Raw genomic sequence first — 19602 nt, forward strand, 5'->3', positions numbered from 1 at the left:
TGTCACGTGCTGTCTAAAAACGCCAAGCGGCCTATCTACACCGAAAAGAAAGAAAAAAACCACCACACCCGCTCACGGCCCCCCGCCTTCCTCCTCCTTCCCTCTCACCCGCCGGAGCGCTTCAAGAGCGCAGATTCTCGACGCCGCCGCGTCGACGAACCACCCGATCGACGGCTGCCTCCTCCGGGCGGTTGACAACGATCGTCGACCCAGAGAACTGCCGAGGGCGCGTTCTTGGGCGACAAATCGTGTCGCTGCTTGGAGTCGGCGTCGCGAACGGGTTCCGGCCGACCTTGTTCTCATCGAAAGTGCTCATCTGAGCACGGATCCAGTCGTTGTGGTCTTGTCGGAACCAGCGGGCCCGCTGTTCAAGGCAGTCGGCCCGCTGGCGCTCTCGACGACGGATCCTCAGCCAGTATCCAACGGCAACGGCGATGGCGATGAGGAGCAGGCCCATGATGGGCACGGCGATTGCAGTAGCCCTCTGCCCCCGACTCAGCGACTTGCGCTGGTCGGTGGCAGAGGCTGTGCTGTTTGGTGACGCCGTGGTAGGTGGGCCGAGGACAGACGAAGTGCTCATTTCAGGACCGCTTGAGGTTTCATTTGCCGAGGGATAGCTGTCGCTGGCAGGTTCGGCGCTTGAAGACGCAGCCAGAGGAGAAACCGTGATCGTGGTGACAGGCACAACAGAAGAGACCGAAGCCGAAGAGGTTGAAAGCACACCAGTAGTGGCGTCGTTGCTCTGCAAGGTCGTGGTGGCATTGTCGCCAGTGACTGAAATAGTAACTGTTTCGGCTGCAGGAGCCAAGACCGGAGTCATAGCAGAGCTTTGAGAGGCAAGGGTTGACAGAGTCCAGGGCAAGCCGAGAGAAACCAAGGTCGGTGGAGGCGCAGCTGTGACTGGAGTTGGTGTCATAGTGGGAAGATTGGCAAGAAAGTCATCGCTGCTGGTTTGGACCGAATGATTGAAAGGGGCGAGAATACCAACACCATGGAACGGTGGAGGGGCAGCGGTCTGGATGCCGAAGGCGCCCAAGGCAGCCACCAAAAGTTCCGTAATCAAGGTCGAAGTTTTCATGATTGCTGGTCGAGAAAAAGTGGATGAATGGTTACAGTTCCTTGAGCTGATGTTGCTGCGACAAAGCTGTTAACTTCTGTGTTCATACGAAAGCGGATCGAAGAGACTTACTGTTTAGGTCTGTGATCTTCTGAGAGGTCCGGACACCGCAACAAAATCTTCCGTATCCTTGGAAACTCGCTCGCAGAACTGTTGATTGCCTGGTCTGAGATGACACAGAGTTGAGGTGAGCTGAGTAGAGGTTGAGAGATCGGTAGGAGTTTGGTTTGGGAAAGTCTGCACTTGAGTTATGGCAAAGGATCAGTAACTTGATACATCAGTGGACACGGGCCGGGATAGAATTGTTTAGCAACACCGTCTTAAAAGATGAAGCTGTCAAAGGCAGTACAAAGATCACTGATCTTGTGGGCACTGCCGAGGAGATGGTCAGACACGTACCGGATTGACTGTAGCCTTGTTGCCAGAGCAGCCAGAGACTGTCGCTGTCACTCAAGTGTCGAATGTGGTTGTTTGAATGAGGAACACGTGACAAAGGTGAGATGAGAGAAGATGAGGAATGTTGAAAGGTGAGTGGTGGCAGTGAAGTCAAAGAAGGTCAAATTTCGACTCAAAGCAGAGGAGCGCCGGCAGAAAAGTCGTGTGAATGGGGACGGGCAAGAAAATCCGTCGACGACGACAGTGAATAGTTCTCGGCGCCGAGACGCCGAGAATATGATGTTGTCCTCGACTCGGATGGGCGCCGGTGAGCGCTTTATATATATATCATGGTTCTGTGAGTGATACAGGACAGGTGGGAGGAAGATTTTCTATCCTGAACTTCAAACGAGCAGATATTCAAAGGCGCTAGGACTTTGCACTGCCAAGTGAGAGTCACCAGTAAGGGGATGTCGCTGTCCCTTCACGGAATCTAGAATACATACTATGAAACTGTCAGCCTCAGGGTGAATATGCGGGGGTATTCCTTGACTCACAGGGATGAACAAGTACGGGACTTGTCTCTCATACTCTTCCCATGCCTTGCCATACTTCTTCCGACATTTCTGAATGTCTCGTGTGGCCCGGTGAATGATCATTGCTGTGAAGAAGACAGGATAGAACCATGGGAAGGGTGACCTGAATCCCGTCACTGCCCCCCATGAAAGGGCAAAAAAGAAGTCGCAAGTGTAATGGATCTTCCTTGCATAGCCGTCTGCGAGAACATTAGTCAAGCAACCAAGGTGCATCTCGAGCAACTTACACCAGCCATCCGCAAGAATTGTCCCCCCGTCTTCTGTTCTGATGATTTTGGGGTTCTCAACGGTCTGCCACGGTAACTGTGGAAACGCTTTTCGAGTGATGGCACCACCTGATTCCTTTGCCCGGAAGCGGTTTTTCTGGCTGTTTGTAGTATCCCAGACCCAATAGACAAACAAGTATGCCACATACAAAGCTGCAAGTGCATATTTGTTCCACACATAAGTGCTTGGAGCATGATTGGCCAGGAAGATTGTGCAGTGGCAGTAGGTCAAGGGCACGCCGGCCAGGTTCCAGAAGATCAGCATAAAGCCCCATTTTTCGTGATACACATCCCAGGTTGGTACAATGCATTCTTCGCCTTTGCTACACGCATTTGCGTACAGAAAGTGCGCCATGAGTAAGAATCCCACTTCGCCAGAAACGTGTCCGTAAAGCTCATATTGCCGTGCAGCCGTTCCCAACGTTATTAGGAACAGGATGTACCAAGGAAGTCGAACTTCAAAGAACATCTTGAAGTCGAGAATTCCAAACATGCGGGGATTGAGCTCCGCACCCATGAAGAAGTCATACATCAGATACCCTGTCATACGGTGCTGCTTGCCCCGATAAATGGCTGAAATGTATGCGATGATTGCGACAGAAAAGCCGGAAATGATGGCCACCGACATGAGAGGGCCAAACTCGTCAATAATGGTATACAGTTTGAAGAGGCCAGAGAAATGAAGACCCAGAGCCACGATGATGGTTGCCCACCACGACCACATTCCGCTGCAGTAGTAATCCAATCTGAGCCCGTTCTCGTGAGGCAATGGCTTGCCCTTGGTCCAGATACCCGGCATCAGGCAATAGCAAGCGCCCTCAAAGACGCAGAACGTCCAGTACATGACCCAGGCCTTTGTGGACGGCCAGGCGCCGTAGTAGGCCATGCGGAAGAGACCATAAAGGAAATCTGTTGGAGACTCGCCCTCTCTGGGTGTCGGGAATTTGCCGTCGTAGTATGTGGCACCAATCCACATGTAGTACATCAGCAATGGAAAGCCGATCATCATCGCAGTCACTCCCCACGGTCCTCCAAATTCGAAATGTCCCGATGTGTCGACTTTGGCGTCCATTCCTGGTCGCCATCCGTCCACCAATCGTTCCGCGGAGACCTTCTCTTGACTTTCTGCCTTGCCGATGTGTCCATTTGTCATCGGCTTGACATGTCCATTGGCATGTCCATTCATTGTTTCCTCTTTAGCATTATCGACGCGTCGCGTCGCGATAACGATCGTGTCATTGTCGTCCTGATGTCCGGTAGAAGAGACTCTAGTACCATATTTCTCAACGGCAGCAAGTGATTTGCGCGGTCGAGGCTTCCCATATGTGCCAGGAGTTTCGACATAGTCCGGTCGCAATGTTTTCCTGCCGTGAATTAGCACGGGGACGGCCAACCGTTTATGTTTGGTGAAGCATACTTGGGTGTTTTGCCCGCCTGCGTGCGAGTGACTGTCATGGCTAAAAGAGCGTGTGCATGAGCATAAAGCAAAAGAAAGAGCGGCCAGGTTGCGACAAAAGAAGGGGCAACCGTCGGGGGGAGGGTGAGCGGTGGTACGAGGCGGAATGAGAGGATCAAGAGGATTTCGCATTTTGATTTGCGACTCCGCACACATCAACATTCTTCCCCATCCGTCCAGCCACGTGCCAGTTGGCATGGAGGTAGGAAAATGGCCACCTCCTTCACCAATCTATATATCGCATAGGCTGGCTTTTGCAGCGGCAATGTTTTATTGCTTGATTGATTGCAGGTATACACCGCTTCTAAAATGTATGGTAGGTACTTCATATCCATGTACATGAAGGGAATCGCACGAAACAGAAAAACAACAGAGAGAGGATCCAAAAATCCAGAACATGCCTATACCTGCTTGCCATGCTATGGTGGGGTATATGTGTAGTAGATAGATAGATTCAAGATGGGTTGTTCGTTACATCTGTCCCTTTTCCCTGTCACACCGCCAACTCAATGTCGGCCCCCTATATTCCACCCACCCTCCCATCCATTACGGCGACACGTTTACAAGAACAGGCCGGTAACAGCAACAGCAGCGCAGATCACCACGCTCAACACTGTGCCTGGGAGCTGGCTCTGAGCCGCAGCGCCGCCGGTGAAGGGCGTGACGTTGATAGGCGCCACTGGGGTGGAGGACGCAGCGGCAACAGGCGTGCCAGATGGCGCGAGCCATCCACTGTTACTTGCTGGCGAGATGGATGCCGCTGCGACAGGGGTCGCCGTGTTGGCTGGGCCACCAGCAGGCTGAGAGTAGCTCCAGCCCGCAGCGCCTGTGGCAGCTGCGACAGGGGTCTCAGTGCTGGCAGTGCCAGACGGGTGTTCGGGCGCTGCTGCTTCACCAGTGGGCTTGACGGGCACAACAGTCTGAGTCATGACGGCGGTGGCGGTGGCAGTGGGCATGGGAACTGTCAGAGTCACCGTCGTCATGCCAGGACCGCACACGTAGCAAACAGTCTCCGTGGTGTGGAATCCCCTGGGGCATCCATCGGCCTTGGTCGGCCATACGAAGGGCGCAGTGGTGGTTGCTGGCGAAACCGGGACAGTGGTGGTCAAGTGGAACGGATGCTTGGTGAAGCCATGGGGACCGATGTCGGTATATTCCGTGGTCCAGACAGTAACTGTGTACTCGCCAGCTGGGCTAGAGGTGGTGCTGCTCGTGGTCCAGTCACCCCAGGTTACGTGACCGCTTGTCGTTGAGGCTTTGGTGGTCACAGCACCAACTGGGCTGCTGCTTGAGGAGGTCCAGTCTGCCCACTGGTAGCTGGTTGTGTAGGTTGCAGAAGACGAGCTGGAAGTTGTGGCAGGCCCAACATATCTAGAGGAAGTCGATGAGGAACTGTGACCATATGGATGGCTGTACGAGCTGGTAGTTTCAGCTGGTGATGATGTAGCGCTTGAGCTGCTCAAGGAAGTTGTCACCTCAACGGGATGGCTGTAGGAAGTTGTAGGGTGGCTTGAGCTTGTTGGAGAGCTGGTTCTACCGACCGGGCTGAAGGACTCGCTGGAAGCGGTGGTGGTGGTGGTGGTGGTGGTGGTGGTGCTGCTGCTTGAGGAGCTTGAGGTTGTAGATCCACCAACAGGGCCATTGGTATAAGATGTGGTCGTCGCGGTTTCAGAGCTTGAGGTTGTAGATTCACCTCCAGGGCCATGATTGTAAGATGAGGTCGTGGTTGTTTCGGAGCTGCTCGAGGTTGTAGATCCACCTCCAGGGCCATGATTGTAAGATGAGGTTGTGGTTTCAGAGCTTGTGGTTGTAGTGGTTGTGACAGGAGCTACCGATGTAGTGCTTGATGTTGTTTCGACGGGGGACTCGGAGCTGCTCGTGGTAGAAGACGAGGTCGAAGTGGGAACAGCCAGAGAGACGCTCGTCGTCGACGTGGTTTCCGGTGTAGTTGTTGGGATAGTTGACGTTGTAGACGTCGTCGTCGTCGTCGTTGTTGTTGTTGTCGTCGGCGTAGTTGTGGGGATGGTGCTGGTGGTGGTTGTAGTTGTAGTTGTAGTAGTCGTCGTCGTTGTGGTAGTGGTTGTTGTTGTGGAGGTTGTGGTGGTGGTTGTGGTTGTCGAGGTCGTGGTTGTTGTCGGTGGCCTGCAAGAGAGCTGACCAAAGATGTCCTTGATGTTGCCAGCATAACTCTTGCCGTTGATCTGGTTGTTGTCCGAGTAGGTCGCCTCCCAAAGCATCACACCTGCGAAAATGTTCTGGTATGTGCTCGAGCACGCATATTCCTCAATCAGAGCCTGCGCTTGGTCAAGATCGAGGTAGTAGTTGGGATTAGCAGCGCTTGTTGACGCTGGAAGACCGAGGAACATCTTGATATCCTGATTCATCGAATTACCTTTGAGCCAGTCCGCCCAGCCAAACGTGATGTCAGTAGTGGTGTCAAGCGCACCCGAGCTGAACAACGACGCTGCTGAGCATTGATCGGTATTGTAGTATTGGACGAATCTGATGTGCGTCAGCTGTGCATTATTCAAGGCATGAGAGGAGGGGGCCCATACACATAATCGATCATGGAGTTTTTGATCGCGTCATCAAGATGAGCATCTGGCACAACACATTGTGGTGCGGACGAGATGTAGTAGGTCTTGGAGCTGTCCTCGGTGAACTTGGCTCGCAGCTCATTGACCAGGTCGGCGTATCCGAAATCACCACCAGACTCGATATCCAAATCGAACCCATCCACAACGGTAGTTAAGCCAAACGGTCGGGGATACTCCACCATGGTGGGATCCTGTAGAGGACCGAACGAGCCCCAGAGAAAGTCGGCAAAGGCTTTGGCGGAATCCGACGAGGCGATGAAATTTCCTGGAGAGGCGCCTCCAATCGAGGCAAAGATCTTTTTGCCCATAGCCTGGCAGATGGGAATGTCCTCCGCGATCTGGTAGCATGTCGTGTACACACTAGTCATGGTGCCGTCTGGCGATTGCCAAGTTGCGCCGCCACAAGCATTTCCATAATTTGTTCCCGGACCGTCTGCTTGGTCGGGGAAGACATTCACGAAGCCAATAGGGATGATGTCCATCGTAGTGTCCGCGCAGAAATCGGCCAAGCGTTTCTGATTCGGTCCTTGCCCCTATACACGATCAGCGCCGAACAGGGTAGACAAGTCATGGATGCCTTTCCCACCCAGTAGACAGCCAGACTTGGCTGAGAAAAGCCTCTTTTTGCGGCAATAGAGCGAGTTCCGAAAATCGGTGATGCCGTGGTAGATGAAATGAAAGCCGCCGTGGCCAGCAAGCTGGCGGTGAAACTGGTTGAATGCATGATGTAGGTTTTACACTTTCGGAGACGAGAAAAGAGCGAATTGAAATGGGAAGGGCCAAAAAATCACGCAGCGAAGGAGTGTGTGGGCTGAAGGCGCCCGTAAAGGAAGGACTGGACGCAAGCAATCGCCTGCAAACGCAAAGGTAAAGATCGTAGATGAAGGAAAGCGTAGGAGAGAGGGAAAGAAGGAGAAGCAAAAAGGCACAAGTCAAAATGCGACCATATGTATGACGAAGCGTCTGTACCATTCCTTCTGTGACGAGGCGCCTTGGGAGGGGATGACAAAAGGGCTCTCCACCCAGCAACCTGGAACACCCTTACCGTTGGATCTATACTGAAATTGGGCTCACGGATATACTGCGGTACATGACGCCTCGGTCCCCGTATGGGGCCAAAAGCGATCGAAGCGCTCTCATAGTCGCATTCCCGCAGGATGAAGCAGTCTCAAAGAACAGCCCTATGCATGACCGAGGGGAAATAAGGAGGATGATGTTACATTTCGGTGGCTTGAGGAGGACGGGGGAAGGAGTTTGAGGGCAACAGCGCTTCACGATCGGATGGCGTAAGCGGCGAAAGCCTCTCAGATGGAAAGCGACTTTTCGCGGTTGTGTTTGTGGGATGTGATTCAAATCTCCGGATCAGGCTTTTGATGTTGAAGTGGAGGGGGATGGAGTGATTCCGCGAGAGGTTGATTGGGGAGGTGCACAGCTCCACGTGACAAGGTTTACGCCAGGGGTTGTCACCTTTCCTATTACGGACTAGGCTGTCCCATTCAGGGGCAACGTCAAAAAAGGACAGCGACTATTAGGGCTCATCAGGCACCGTCAGGGCTCATGGTTTGGACTGCGTATTCAGACTCTGGCACCACGATCAACATCTCGGTCTCTCGCGAACACAAAAAGATCTGTGGCTGCACCCTGCCCTACAGCCACAGCCACAATTACGCAATGTAGGGAGTATGGATTACAGTGCCCGCAGACTCTCCCGGAAGCTCGCCTGCCTACCCGTTTGACAACGGGGTATACTGAACAGCTTCAACATGTTTGAGCATTTCGTTGCCCGCCCCACAAAAGCCGGAAAACCGAAGTACTTAAAGAACACGATTGCGAACCAAGCCTTGGCTCTGAGAGCAAGATCTAAAATTAGCTCCCAAAGGTAGAACTTAGCACCACCGGAATAAAATTGCTTCCGGCTCCAAGTGTTTTGTGAGAGCTTCGGAGGCTCAGATGTTTCTTGAGTCCACGCGAAGCGAAATCATGAGTCGCGTGTCAAATGCCGCTACAGTCTCATATAGAGATGATGAGACCCCCCCCCCCGCAAGTTCAGTAACGCAATGATAATTCCTGCTTCAGGTGATATTTATTGCTGGCAGCTCGATGATAGTGTTAAGGCACCCCCACAGCAGGCCAAAGTCAGTTCTGCGGAAATTGAGCGGCTTCTCTTTCATTGGGTAGGACTGACATAGACAAGTTCTGTAAATTTGCAGAGGCCACAGTGACAGCTTGGTAAGGGACAGACAAAATCGGGGCACTGACGCCACTACCTAGGATGTCAAAAAAGTTACCTATCCTCTTACCACTCGTCCAATTTGAGAAGTTATGATACTGGCATATCGAAAGTGGAGCTGTTGATCACGACGATCGGATGAAGTAGATCTTCTGATCGTCATAACGTGGCTGCTGATCCGATTGAGCACCTGCTACCTGTCGCGTTTTGAAAAATAGGCAAAAAGGGAGCACCTATTATGCGTACGACGCTCCTTAACGCCGACGTCTCTGGAAGAACCTAATGATACATAGTACACCATTTGCTAGTATCGGCCTCGACGTAACCTGTTGTCGCATTCACAAATATGGAGGTCATCTTTATAACCTCCAGACAGCCAGGGAAATTTAATTCCGCCATATGCTGGCGTTTGTGGCTGAAAGAAACTCACGGAACACCCAATATAATAAGACGATAGGGTACTCGGAATACATCACGCGGATCATGTTAGACACCATTTTGTGCTATCTGTTGGGATGTGCGATAATCTTGGAGATCTCAACTTGTGCCCGATAGCAAAGCAAGAGAGTGACAACCCCCCTTTCAGTACTGCTATCCATGGTCAACAACTCAGCTTTGCGGAACAGGAATCGCCGTCGAGAAACCGAAACTCTACATGCATACAATTGTCCCGCACGGACAAGACGCAACAAGAAACATGAAATGAGTGACAAGAGCACTCGAGTATAGGTGAAATATCAGATCTTTCTAGGTTTGACTTGGATTTCGCATCGGGGTTCCTCGAAGCAAATGAGAAGGTATGTACAAGCGTATATACAACAAGGCAGCCTGAGAATCTGAGAAAAATACCCTCGGACTTTTCCTTTCCACATCATCGTGCGCCCTGATCGAAGGTGAAGTGTCCAGAGACAGGCCAAAGGTTTCCAAATTGAGCTGATCTCGAAAGAATACTCTGAAACGATTTCCTTCAAGAAGACTCCGAGCTTGCAGTCTGCTTTTCCGGAATGACAGACTCATGAACAACCTCCTCACTGCTGGTCTCGCTGCTGACTTCCTTGATAGGACCAGTAAACTTCTTGCGAGCTCGTAGGACGTAGTTGAGAGTTGCGCAAATCATGACGAATCCGAATACAGGAGAGGCATAGTTCATATTCGGTCCGGTGACTGGAAGATAAGGCGGGAAGGGCAAGAAAATGATGAGGAAAATGCAGAATGCGACCGCAAGGACATTGATGGCCAGACCGAACTTCCCCATCGTCCAAGGCCCAAAACTGATGGGGTTGGATGTGTTGTAACGACGAAGAGCGAACATGACGGTCGGGATCGCATACGAGAAGTAAAAGCCCAGCGTCGTCAAAGAGATTAGGGCATTGAAAGCAGTTGTAGATCCAATGTTGATGAGAGAGAGAAGGGAGACCGAGACAAAAATTGAGACGACAGCGTTGGTCGGGCATTTGTTCCAAGGTGTGATGTGCGAGAAGAAGCCCGAAAATGGAAGACCATGATCTCTCGCAAAGGCCCAGATAAGTCGGGAAACTGATGCTGTGCACCCAAAGAGGTTCATAGTGAAGACAATGATGACGGCGGTTATCATTGCGGTCGCAGCCTTCTGGTTGTTGGTGGCTTGCAGGAAAACGGCGATGATAGGGTATCCAGTAGGGGTTGCAAAAACCGCATCGGTATCGGTGATGGCGTAAAGGATGGTGATGATATATACGAAGCCAGCCAAGCCATTGATTGTGACTGACCAGATCATCGCACGAGGAATATTGAGGGGAGCATTGTATGCTTCTTCGCTCATGTGGACGACCGCATCCACACCCGCAAGTGCGAATGCGGGTGTGAGGAACCCAATGCAAAAGCTGACACCATCGCTGCTCCAGCCGCCGGCGTTTATGAATGTACCCCAAACATCCTTGTTGCTGGCCTTGGTGCTTGTGGCTAGAATGGCAATAAAGACAATGAAGAAGAATAGCACGTGTAGAAACCCTCCCAAGGTCTCCCAAAGGGGCAGAAATTTCTTGCCGTAGGTGTTTCCAAGTGCGGCAATTCCAGCAAATCCGATCATCATCAGTGTTGCATGCCACCGCTTCGCTTCGTAGCCGGAGTAGTTGAGAACCGCGACGCCTTGAATCATGGTCGCAATCAAGAAACAGACTGATGCCACAGCTGCGACCCATCCGGTAATAGTAACCCAGCCTTGCACATAGCTAATGATGGCGCGCCATCTGACAGGCGAATGCTCAGCACTCCAGTGGTACTGCGCTCCCGCAATTGGCGAGCTAGATAACCAGTCAGCCGTTTACTCTTTTCCACAAGCAAAAGTGATTTAGGCCCATACATCGAAGCCATCTCGGCGAAAGAACCTGCGATGCACAGCGTCCCCAGCACAGACACGATAAATCCATATACAACAGAGGCAGGACCGCCATTGCTGTAAGCACCAGCAAACAGAGCACTCGTAGCCTCCCATGTGCATAGAGTGCATGCTGACATACCCAGCAAGGCCCAGAAGTTCCATTCTCGCTATAGAAAGAAGTTAGCGACAGACGACGAAGCGCATTTATGGAGCCGGCTTTACCTTCAACACCTGCTTCTTTCCTGCTGCCTCCAAAGCAGCGGCATCTGAACTGTACACGGTCATTTTCACGATGATTGGCGACGATGTAAAGGAAAAAGGGTGAAGAAACTTTGTGAAACAGATGCGAAAGAAAGAACCGCCTGTGCAGGAGAAGACTGAATAAACATGGGCGCGGGTGTGCAGTACTTGAGTCTTCCTTGTTCTCCTATCGGGAGCATGGATTGGCTTTCGCACATGGTACGCTCGTAGCGAGACGAGTATTGTCTCCTCACACTAGCTTGACGAGGCAGGCGCGAAGGGTGTGAAAGATGTGAAAGAGCCAGGGCTTGAAGTTAGCCTGATTTCCCACCGCGACTTTGCTGGCATGCCGCACCTGTTGACTTCGACGAGTTCACACCTGAGAGGCCCATACCCTGTATCTTGCTCGGGGTTCTCCACAGAGTTCGAGCAACAGCAACAAATACCTATGCAAGTGGACCAGGGAGGCTGCATGGGCCCTGGTCCTCCAAACCTTGTCCGACAATCCGTATTTGAAGATTCGGGCGGCGTCAAATGACGAGCTTAAGCCTGGGAGACCCCAAGGAGACCCTTACATGTCAAAGAACAGCACCAGAAGCTGACACAAGTGGTGTCAGTCTGACCAGAGAAAGACATTATCTCAGGGCTTTTCCAGGGGAACCCTCCGCCAATAAGCAGCATCCAAGTCGAGACGCGGATCAGCGCGGTGCATTGCCGGTAGGTGGTAGCAAGTGGTAGTTCCTGCTACAAAAGCGCCACTATCTGCGGGAGCGGCCCTTGCTGGGGAACGCTTTTCCGGGTGATTTCAAGCCTTACCCGGTGCCTGTCCGTGTTGAGTCGATTGAGCTTATTTCAAAGGAAGCAACCCCAGCGAACCCCTCTCGAGAACCATAAGTTTCCTACGCTGATCAAAGCCAAGAATGCTTGCATCGGGGAATACGGCAGAGGTGACTTCGAATATCGACTGTCTGAGCAATGCAGGCTGCAGAATTAACGATGGTGTACAGTCTTGTTGGCGTGAAGACATGCAGAATTAGTCGACAGTTAGCCGTTGGTTGCTTTATCCAGGAACCAGGGTGTGACATTCCTGCCTCTGATCACTAAGCTGAGAGGGTGCATGTGGTGGCCCTAACTGCCAGCCTAGCATCCAGACAAGGGACGATCACCGTGAATGCTGCACGAAAATCAGTGTGCTGCTGCATGTCCCACTTACCCGCCTCAGGCGGAGAAGCGAAGGCACCCAGAAGAACATCCCTCCCTTGTGCTCCGGAAGGGTCTCACCGCTTTTGCAGTTTTCTAGACTCGAGACATTGCCCTTCGCCTACTCACGAACCTTGCAAGCAACGTGGCGAAGGAACAAAGCGAATGCACCCGGGAACCAGCCCACTCCGAGACCAAAAGAGTCTTGCCGAGCCCAGGGTGTGAAGTGCTGAGGGAAAGGGGGTCGAAAAGAGATGGGCAGGGGCTTATCACATCGCCACACGATGTGTTCTCCCTGTGTCGACGGGGATTAGCTGCTCACTAAAGCCTAAATCACAACATTGTAATGAACAACAATGCTTGCATGCAGCCACGCAGGTCGTTGTATGGACACCAAGACATATCGATCTCCTCGCATTCGGGTAAGTGGCGTTACGGACTTGTACGGAGTACTTTGGATCCTCCGTGCTCGCTTCGGCTTGTATTCCCTATGTTGAAATGGGGAGTATATGCACAACAGAAAATTGGCCAACTTCAGCCAGGTGTACGAGGTAGGCGACAAGGGACAATACTCTAGGTGATCGAAAATACTTAGGGCTTCTCGGGGCACACTTCTCATACCGAAACTTTATCGGAGCGGAAAAACTAGATACCGGTCGCGGCAGAAATGACCGCCTTTAATTATTCACCGCCTCCGAATTTTACATGGCAGAATATTCTGAAATTTTGTGACCGAGGACAGCTGCGGTGTACCCAGTGCAATCGGTTGAAGTCTTGACCGTGCCAATATTCGGTGGTATTTCTCTAATTCGCTACTTGCGTTTCGCAAGATGGCGGTACCTCTAGATGATCTCACTGCGATTTTCAACGAGCTTGGAGATCTAGAGAAAGGGTTTGCCCAGGTTGAGCTCGATTCTTGTATGCAGCCATCTGGATTGAGCCTACCGCACACGCTGACGTTGATCTAGTGCGAAGAAAACAGTTCTCCTCACAGCCTCTCTATTCAAAGCGGGAATCGTTATTTCGTCGAATTCCGGACTTCTGGCCCACTGTGTTTGGCTCCGGACCAGAGGAGATCCGACAATCCTTCTCCCCGGACGACCTTGCGCTCATCGCCTCCATCGAGTCTTTCTCCGTTGATCGGTACCAAATCCAGTCGGAAACCGAAGGCGAACCTCGCAGCCTGCGATTCACCTTTAAGTTTGGTCCCAACGAATTCATAGAGAATACCACGTTGATTAAGGAGTTCGAACATCGCGCCGATGACGACGGACCTGGTAGCCTAGTCTCGAAACCGGTTCCTATCAAATGGAAGGGAAAGAAGAAAGACCTAACAAATGGTCTTCTCGATGCCGCTGTTGACGTGTACAACGCAGAGGAAGCGCTGAAGCTGAAGGATGGAGACAAAGTCGTTGATATCGTGGACCGGGAGGCGCTGTGGCAGTACGAAAAGCTCCGAGAAAAGATAGTCCAGCTTGATGAAGATGACGATTACCAACCGAGTTTCTTCTGTTGGTTCGGCTTTCGCGGCGCGGTCGATGCAGGGAAGTCGAAAAAGACGACCGACGGCGAGGATGAGGGCGATGACGATGATATTGAAGGGATGTTGGAGGTCGAGATCTTCCCGGCCGGTGAGGAGTTAGCCACCGCTTTGGCAGAGGATCTATGGCCCGATGCCATGGACTATTTCATGTCGGCTCACTCAGAAGAAACTGACTTTGACGATGACGAGAATGAGGATGAGGAAGATGACGACGAAGCTCCGGACTTGGTGTTGGTACAGGAGGACAATTCCAGACCGCGAAAGAAGCCGCGCACCGATTGAGGTATCAGTCCGGTACGTTGGTTTGGACATGCTTGAGATATCGTCACCCATGAAAGCAGCTTGGTAGAGTTTGCTTTCTCCGGGTCCGGGGCGTCCGCAGATGGGTTCAGCGACTTCCGCCAGCAGCCACCTAGTGCTCGCGTCGTGTTCAGCCGTTCGGGGGTCCTGGTTTCCTTCAAGCCCTGTATCCCCTAATGAGAATCGACCTGAGTAGCACCCAGGTGCGCCCATCGATCTTGGAGGAATTCAACCAAAGATAGGACCCATCCTTCGCCATTAGATGACAATTACTAGAATCAACAATATCACCAAAACCACAATCAACACCCCAATACAGCAACTACTCACACTATCTTCATTCCGTCTAATTACCTCGCCCACCTTCTTTACTCCGACGCTCAACTTCCCACCCACCCGATCTGCCAGGGTGTCCACCTCATCTAGCAAAGCACCTTGTTCTTCTAATTCGCGACCCATATTTTCTGCCTGGCCGCGCAAGACACCGACGCTTTGGAAAACGCCGTCAAGTTGCTCGTCCTGTTCGCGCATCATTATCTCTTGCTGTTGGGCCTCGAAGGCCCCGTAGGGGTCGTCGTCGTCGTCTTCTTCGTCGTGGTCGTCCTCAAAGGATGAGGGAATCGGTAGTTTCCCGTTTGGTACTCTTGTGCCGCCGCCGCCGCTGGCAGTGGGCCCTATAGTGGCCGATGTAGGATGTACTCCTCCAGCGATGTGTGTATCCGTAGTGACGCCCTCCAATTCCCTCCTCATGCCCTGCACCTCATCGCCCACGTCCTGAACAAACTGCCTCCTCCGTTGCACTTCGGCGACATCTAGTCCAAAGCGGTACGGATCCAACTCCACGGCTTTCACGCTGTCCAGCAGATCTGCGAGATCTGCCACTAGGGTTTCGAGGTTGGAACGCAACTCCGCCCGTGACTGTTGTAGTTCTGGGGATGTCGCAGATGTAGACAGCGTACGGATACGGAGGTAGCTGGAGAACAGGTGCCGCGTGCTTTGGAGCGTGGACTGCACGTCGGTTTGGACTTCGAGGAAGGGGTCGGAGGGTGGAGGGTTCGCCATCGTGAGAAGCCACTTTGGGAATCTAGAGGAAAAGACAATGAACGCAGAATGCGCTGGTATCAGGAAGCTATTGTCCGGTCATTATAGGCAGTAAACAACTTAATAGAAGTCGTCCCAAGATGACGAGGCGACTGGGTTGACGGGTCTCGAATGGGCAGGATGAGTACCGCGTAAAACTGCCCCGAACTCACCCCCTTTTTAGGAATAAGGGTGATGCCGCCCTATGCTCGCGCTTCTGCTTCCCCGCGACCAAAGAAAATCCCTCCTCTCATCTCCGTCCCCTCAACACAACTCACACACTCTCTCACATCACGCTAATCTGTACCTCGCTCGGTACCTCGTATCTTTCTGCAAGATGGCCCCTTTCCCGCTTCCGCCAATAGATTTGCGCTTCCGAACACCAATCCGAATCCTCCATCCGAGTTACACAACCCCAACTAATGGACTGCTATCGTTCCCACGTGTCGATCGTGTACATGGCAGGCACTTCTACATTTGGCCAAGATTTGGTGTACACTATGGAACGGCTCTACTTGCCTGTCAAATCGTTGCTGGTAATGCCTTCAATACCGGGCGATTGACCTTCGATCAGGCAGGTCAACGGCTAGTGGAGCTGCTATCAGACAACATCTTAACTGAGGAGGTCTACTACTTCATGGTTGGCGGTGGTCCGAGTATGTGCTCTGCGCCTTATAACCCTATAATGAACTTCTCGCCGACACAGGTTTTCTTCCAGACCAGTATCCTATTCTACCCATCTTCCGAGATTGGGAATTTCCTCATGGTCTTATCCCAGATTCCTGGCCTCAACTATCTACCACCCCTAACACTACTCGTTGCGCGATCAGTAATTTTTCTTTTCCTGTTGAGGGCGCTCATCTCGTCCCAAAGAATGAGTTTCTCTGTTATCAAAAAAAAAAAAAAAAAATGATATGAGAAGATATGGAACCACGATGGTTTAGTGATAATAATGATTCGGTTAATATCGCACCGCTTAAGGCCGATCTACGTAAGTGTTTCGATGCCCAATGGTTTGCTATCGTGCCAAAGGTCATAGAAACTACGACTGCTCATTCTCCTCGATATGTTACACATATTCTTCAACGGCAAGCAGCTGAAGTCTGGCCTACATATCATGATACCACCGTCCAATATCTCGATTCGGCCGCCCATCCTTATCTTTTTGCACGTTTCGCTTGGGCAATCCTTCTTCAAGTCAAACCCTTCATCACCGCCGGCTTTTCACGTCACGTCATTCGAATCTCGACGAACGGCGAAGGCAAGACAGAATACAAACTGGAGCACCTCAGCGGACTACAGCTTCAGAATTATTACAGTGGCGGTGGACCACAAGGCGCAACCCCAAAGAGAAAATCAAAAACGGATACTGTGGCAGATGAGGATCATTTTATGGGGCCGTCTGGCGAAGACAGTGATGTTAATATGGATAATGACTGGGAGGATACGATGGATGAGCGGCAACAGGCGGGGAAAGGAGAGAAGAAATCAGACATCGAGCGAATCTATGGTTGACAATAGGGCACGACTATTATCACAACTCAAGACACAATTAGAAGAGGCCTGGAGAGGAAGTAATAGAGATGACATTCCCCAACAAGGACAGGATTCCCCGAAAAGTGGCACGGCCTAGGTGAGTCGCATTAATACATGAGCTCGCGGCAGTTTTTACTCTTCTTTAGGTGCATTGGCGGGCTGCATTTTGGGATATTGGATGCATTCGGAGTAATTAATACTTCGTTCTACAGGTCTTCATCAACTTCTGTGTCGCGGTCACATCACAAGGAAAGTTCTTAGAACATACATTTTGGTACTGACAGGAAATAATTGTACATATCCCAATAGCTTGGGATAAATGCGAGGCCATGGAGCTGGAAGGTCGGAAATCCCATGATGAACTTTCAGCTCCATCTTTGTCCGCTTCAGCACTAATGGCTTAGACTGCTGGACCATTGGCTTCGTCCGTAGCGCTCTAGCCTGAGACTCTCATCTACCTCTTCTCACCGAGCTGATCATACATGATCAGACTCCTTCTTGGTTTGTCTCCCACTTTTTCCTGAATGCTTTGCGCGGTGTCATTCACCACCTTGGCCAGGCTGCTCAGTTCAGCCTCCAACTGCTTCCGCAAATCGGAATTCTTGACCGAGTCGACCTTCAGCGCCCATTTCATCGAATTTTGTATCGGCAATAGTTGTACCAATGCGTAGTTCTGCTCTACCTCTGTTTGTTGCTCGAGTTGCGAACGTAGCTCCTTGCTGTCTAGGTGAAGGAGCTTGGTCGCATAGTTGGCGACTTTTCCCTCATAGTCTTGGCCACCATGTGCGTGTATTGCTTTTGCAGCCGCAAGCTCCAGCAGCACCGCCAGAACAACTGGATCCTTCCTCGCGTCCACCTCCCCTTTTGGCAGCTTGCCGCCTCCGTGCAATTCATCTTCCAACATTCGTGCAACATATTCGGCTCGCCGCGAAGCCGCCTCGAGCTCGCCACCCTGGAAATTCGCCAGAACCGCACGGTTGTGGAAACCCAGCATCAACTCCCGGGCCACTCCCTGTCGCGACAACCTCATTCCTGTTTCGGTCGGCTTCTCCGCGCATCGCAAGATGATCCGTTCTTTGCCCACTTCACAGGCTTTTCGTGTGATTTTCTCGTAAAAGCTGGAAGGGAGATTGATTTTTGCCATGACCAAGCCATGAAGGAACGGAGGCAGATTGTTCCAATCTGTGTCGTTATGGTTGCCGTCAAGCAGTCTCACCAATTTGAGGATACTCTTATTCACACTCGGCTTGTCATAAAAGTGCATTGGCTCGAGCTTGATCTCTTCGCCATCATCCATTGTTACCGTGACACCGGGTTCGTTGGTGAGGGTCGGATGGCGCGATGCCTTGTAAATGAGATCCCGGTGGTGGTTTTCCAGGGCAGCTGGCATGAAGACTTTTTGGCGCCATGTCAGGAGGAGATTGTCGAACTCGGGGTTGGATGTGGGATCGAAAGCCGGTATTACTTTGCAGTGTTAACATCAATAGTTCTAAGCTGGATAAATGAAAAACAAGAGCGTACCTTTTGGCCTCGACCGTGTGGCACTGAATGATCGTGTCGACTTTGACCAGCTCGAACTGCAAATGTTTCGTCGACAACTTCTACAGATGTAGAGTACGTTTTGACCGGGCTGTGCCATGAGAAATGACCGTACACCCCCCTCGAAGGTGTCTAAGCTGCAGTGATAATTTTTGTTTGGATAGTCCTGCCAGGTCGTGGCTGCGCTCCGATTGAATCTCCAAATGAATTTCTCAAAGGACTAAGTTCAAATCGCTCCACCTTCCTCTTGGCCGCGAAAAGTGACCGCGATTGAGCTCCAACTTCCTCACTGCAATTGACCTAAGCAAACACTGTCTGTTCGGTATAGTCTATCGCTCAAGATGTCGAAACCGGTTGCTTCACGTATTTCGATATGCTGCTGGCGGTCCCTTTTTCCAGAACTTCGGCCACAGCAGTTTCGTCGTACCCTAGTCACACTACAACGCGGCCCAATCGAGAAGCTCGACGTCCCTTCCGATCTGCCATCGCAATACTGGTCTCAAATACCGGAAAGATTCAAACCTGACAGAGGTGAATCAAAAAAGCGCCCAAATGAGGCATTATATATGCTGATCTCTCTGTTAGGAAAACGAGAGATTGTAGTACACGAACCGCCGCGATCCGAGGCCGAAACTTGCAAAGATCCCGTCTCCATTGTGGACAATCGACAATTGGCTCTTCTGGATCCCACAGGCGCACGGGCAAAACTGTTTGATAAGACTAACAAGGACCGCGCAAGAGTTGGAGATATTCTGCTTGCAACTTTCACCTCAGGCGAACCGGTCTCGGGGGTGATTCTATCAATCAAAGGCTCGGGGCCTCACGCGTCCGTCCTGTTGCGCAACCATTTGACAGGGATAGGAATGGAAATGCAAATCAAGGTGCACAGTCCATTGGTGCAGAGCATGGAAATAGCCCAGAGAGCACCGAAGAGAAAGAGGCGGGCGAGAATCTACTACTTGAGGAAACCAGAGCACGATATGGGGAGTGTGCAGAAAGTGGTCGACCAGTATCTGAGGCAGCGAGCCATGTTGACCGGCGGCAAACCGTCCAGTCAATTGGGACGTTCGAGACCGAAGAAGGGAAAGAGATGAAGTGTCCCCTTGAGGCATGATTGAGGTCCGCGTATTCGAAACGGGTTCTCAAGGAACGTGAAGCCACAATCTTC

General features: G+C 51.6%; 9 protein-coding genes across 9 annotated transcripts; 3 read left to right on the plus strand and 6 right to left on the minus strand.

Moving 5' to 3' along the window:
* Positions 1-121: 121 nt before the first annotated feature.
* On the minus strand, positions 122-1078 carry A1O5_07101 (uncharacterized protein; the record flags this gene model as incomplete). Its single annotated transcript, XM_007747690.1, has 1 exon — positions 122-1078. The coding sequence occupies one exon, from the start codon at positions 1076-1078 to the stop codon at positions 122-124; it is 957 nt and encodes a 318-aa protein (XP_007745880.1).
* Positions 1079-1985: 907 nt separating this feature from the next.
* A1O5_07102 (uncharacterized protein) lies at positions 1986-3809 on the minus strand (the record flags this gene model as incomplete). The annotated part of the gene is made up of 4 exons (XM_007747691.1): positions 1986-1997; positions 2050-2267; positions 2316-3718; positions 3772-3809. 4 exons carry the CDS (start codon positions 3807-3809, stop codon positions 1986-1988), a joined length of 1671 nt encoding a protein of 556 aa, XP_007745881.1.
* A 561-nt stretch (positions 3810-4370) lies between these two features.
* On the minus strand, positions 4371-6889 carry A1O5_07103 (uncharacterized protein; the record flags this gene model as incomplete). Its single annotated transcript, XM_007747692.1, has 2 exons — positions 4371-6312; positions 6366-6889. The coding sequence occupies 2 exons, from the start codon at positions 6887-6889 to the stop codon at positions 4371-4373; spliced, it is 2466 nt and encodes an 821-aa protein (XP_007745882.1).
* Positions 6890-9604: 2715 nt separating this feature from the next.
* A1O5_07104 (uncharacterized protein) lies at positions 9605-11281 on the minus strand (the record flags this gene model as incomplete). Its single annotated transcript, XM_007747693.1, has 3 exons — positions 9605-10919; positions 10979-11163; positions 11219-11281. The coding sequence occupies 3 exons, from the start codon at positions 11279-11281 to the stop codon at positions 9605-9607; spliced, it is 1563 nt and encodes a 520-aa protein (XP_007745883.1).
* Positions 11282-13266: 1985 nt separating this feature from the next.
* On the plus strand, positions 13267-14261 carry A1O5_07105 (uncharacterized protein; the record flags this gene model as incomplete). Its single annotated transcript, XM_007747694.1, has 2 exons — positions 13267-13354; positions 13405-14261. The coding sequence occupies 2 exons, from the start codon at positions 13267-13269 to the stop codon at positions 14259-14261; spliced, it is 945 nt and encodes a 314-aa protein (XP_007745884.1).
* Positions 14262-14537: 276 nt separating this feature from the next.
* Positions 14538-15341, minus strand: A1O5_07106 (uncharacterized protein; the record flags this gene model as incomplete). Its single annotated transcript, XM_007747695.1, has 1 exon — positions 14538-15341. The coding sequence occupies one exon, from the start codon at positions 15339-15341 to the stop codon at positions 14538-14540; it is 804 nt and encodes a 267-aa protein (XP_007745885.1).
* Positions 15342-15696: 355 nt separating this feature from the next.
* A1O5_07107 (uncharacterized protein) lies at positions 15697-16874 on the plus strand (the record flags this gene model as incomplete). Its single annotated transcript, XM_007747696.1, has 3 exons — positions 15697-16015; positions 16078-16245; positions 16282-16874. 3 exons carry the CDS (start codon positions 15697-15699, stop codon positions 16872-16874), a joined length of 1080 nt encoding a protein of 359 aa, XP_007745886.1.
* Positions 16875-17349: 475 nt separating this feature from the next.
* Positions 17350-18285, minus strand: A1O5_07108 (uncharacterized protein; the record flags this gene model as incomplete). Its single annotated transcript, XM_007747697.1, has 1 exon — positions 17350-18285. The coding sequence occupies one exon, from the start codon at positions 18283-18285 to the stop codon at positions 17350-17352; it is 936 nt and encodes a 311-aa protein (XP_007745887.1).
* Positions 18286-18775: 490 nt separating this feature from the next.
* Positions 18776-19528, plus strand: A1O5_07109 (uncharacterized protein; the record flags this gene model as incomplete). Its single annotated transcript, XM_007747698.1, has 2 exons — positions 18776-18965; positions 19020-19528. 2 exons carry the CDS (start codon positions 18776-18778, stop codon positions 19526-19528), a joined length of 699 nt encoding a protein of 232 aa, XP_007745888.1.
* Between the last annotated feature and the right edge of the window lie 74 nt (positions 19529-19602).

Source organism: Cladophialophora psammophila (assembly GCF_000585535.1).
Source record: "Cladophialophora psammophila CBS 110553 chromosome Unknown aczJe-supercont1.10, whole genome shotgun sequence".
Lineage (NCBI taxonomy): Eukaryota > Fungi > Ascomycota > Eurotiomycetes > Chaetothyriales > Herpotrichiellaceae > Cladophialophora > Cladophialophora psammophila.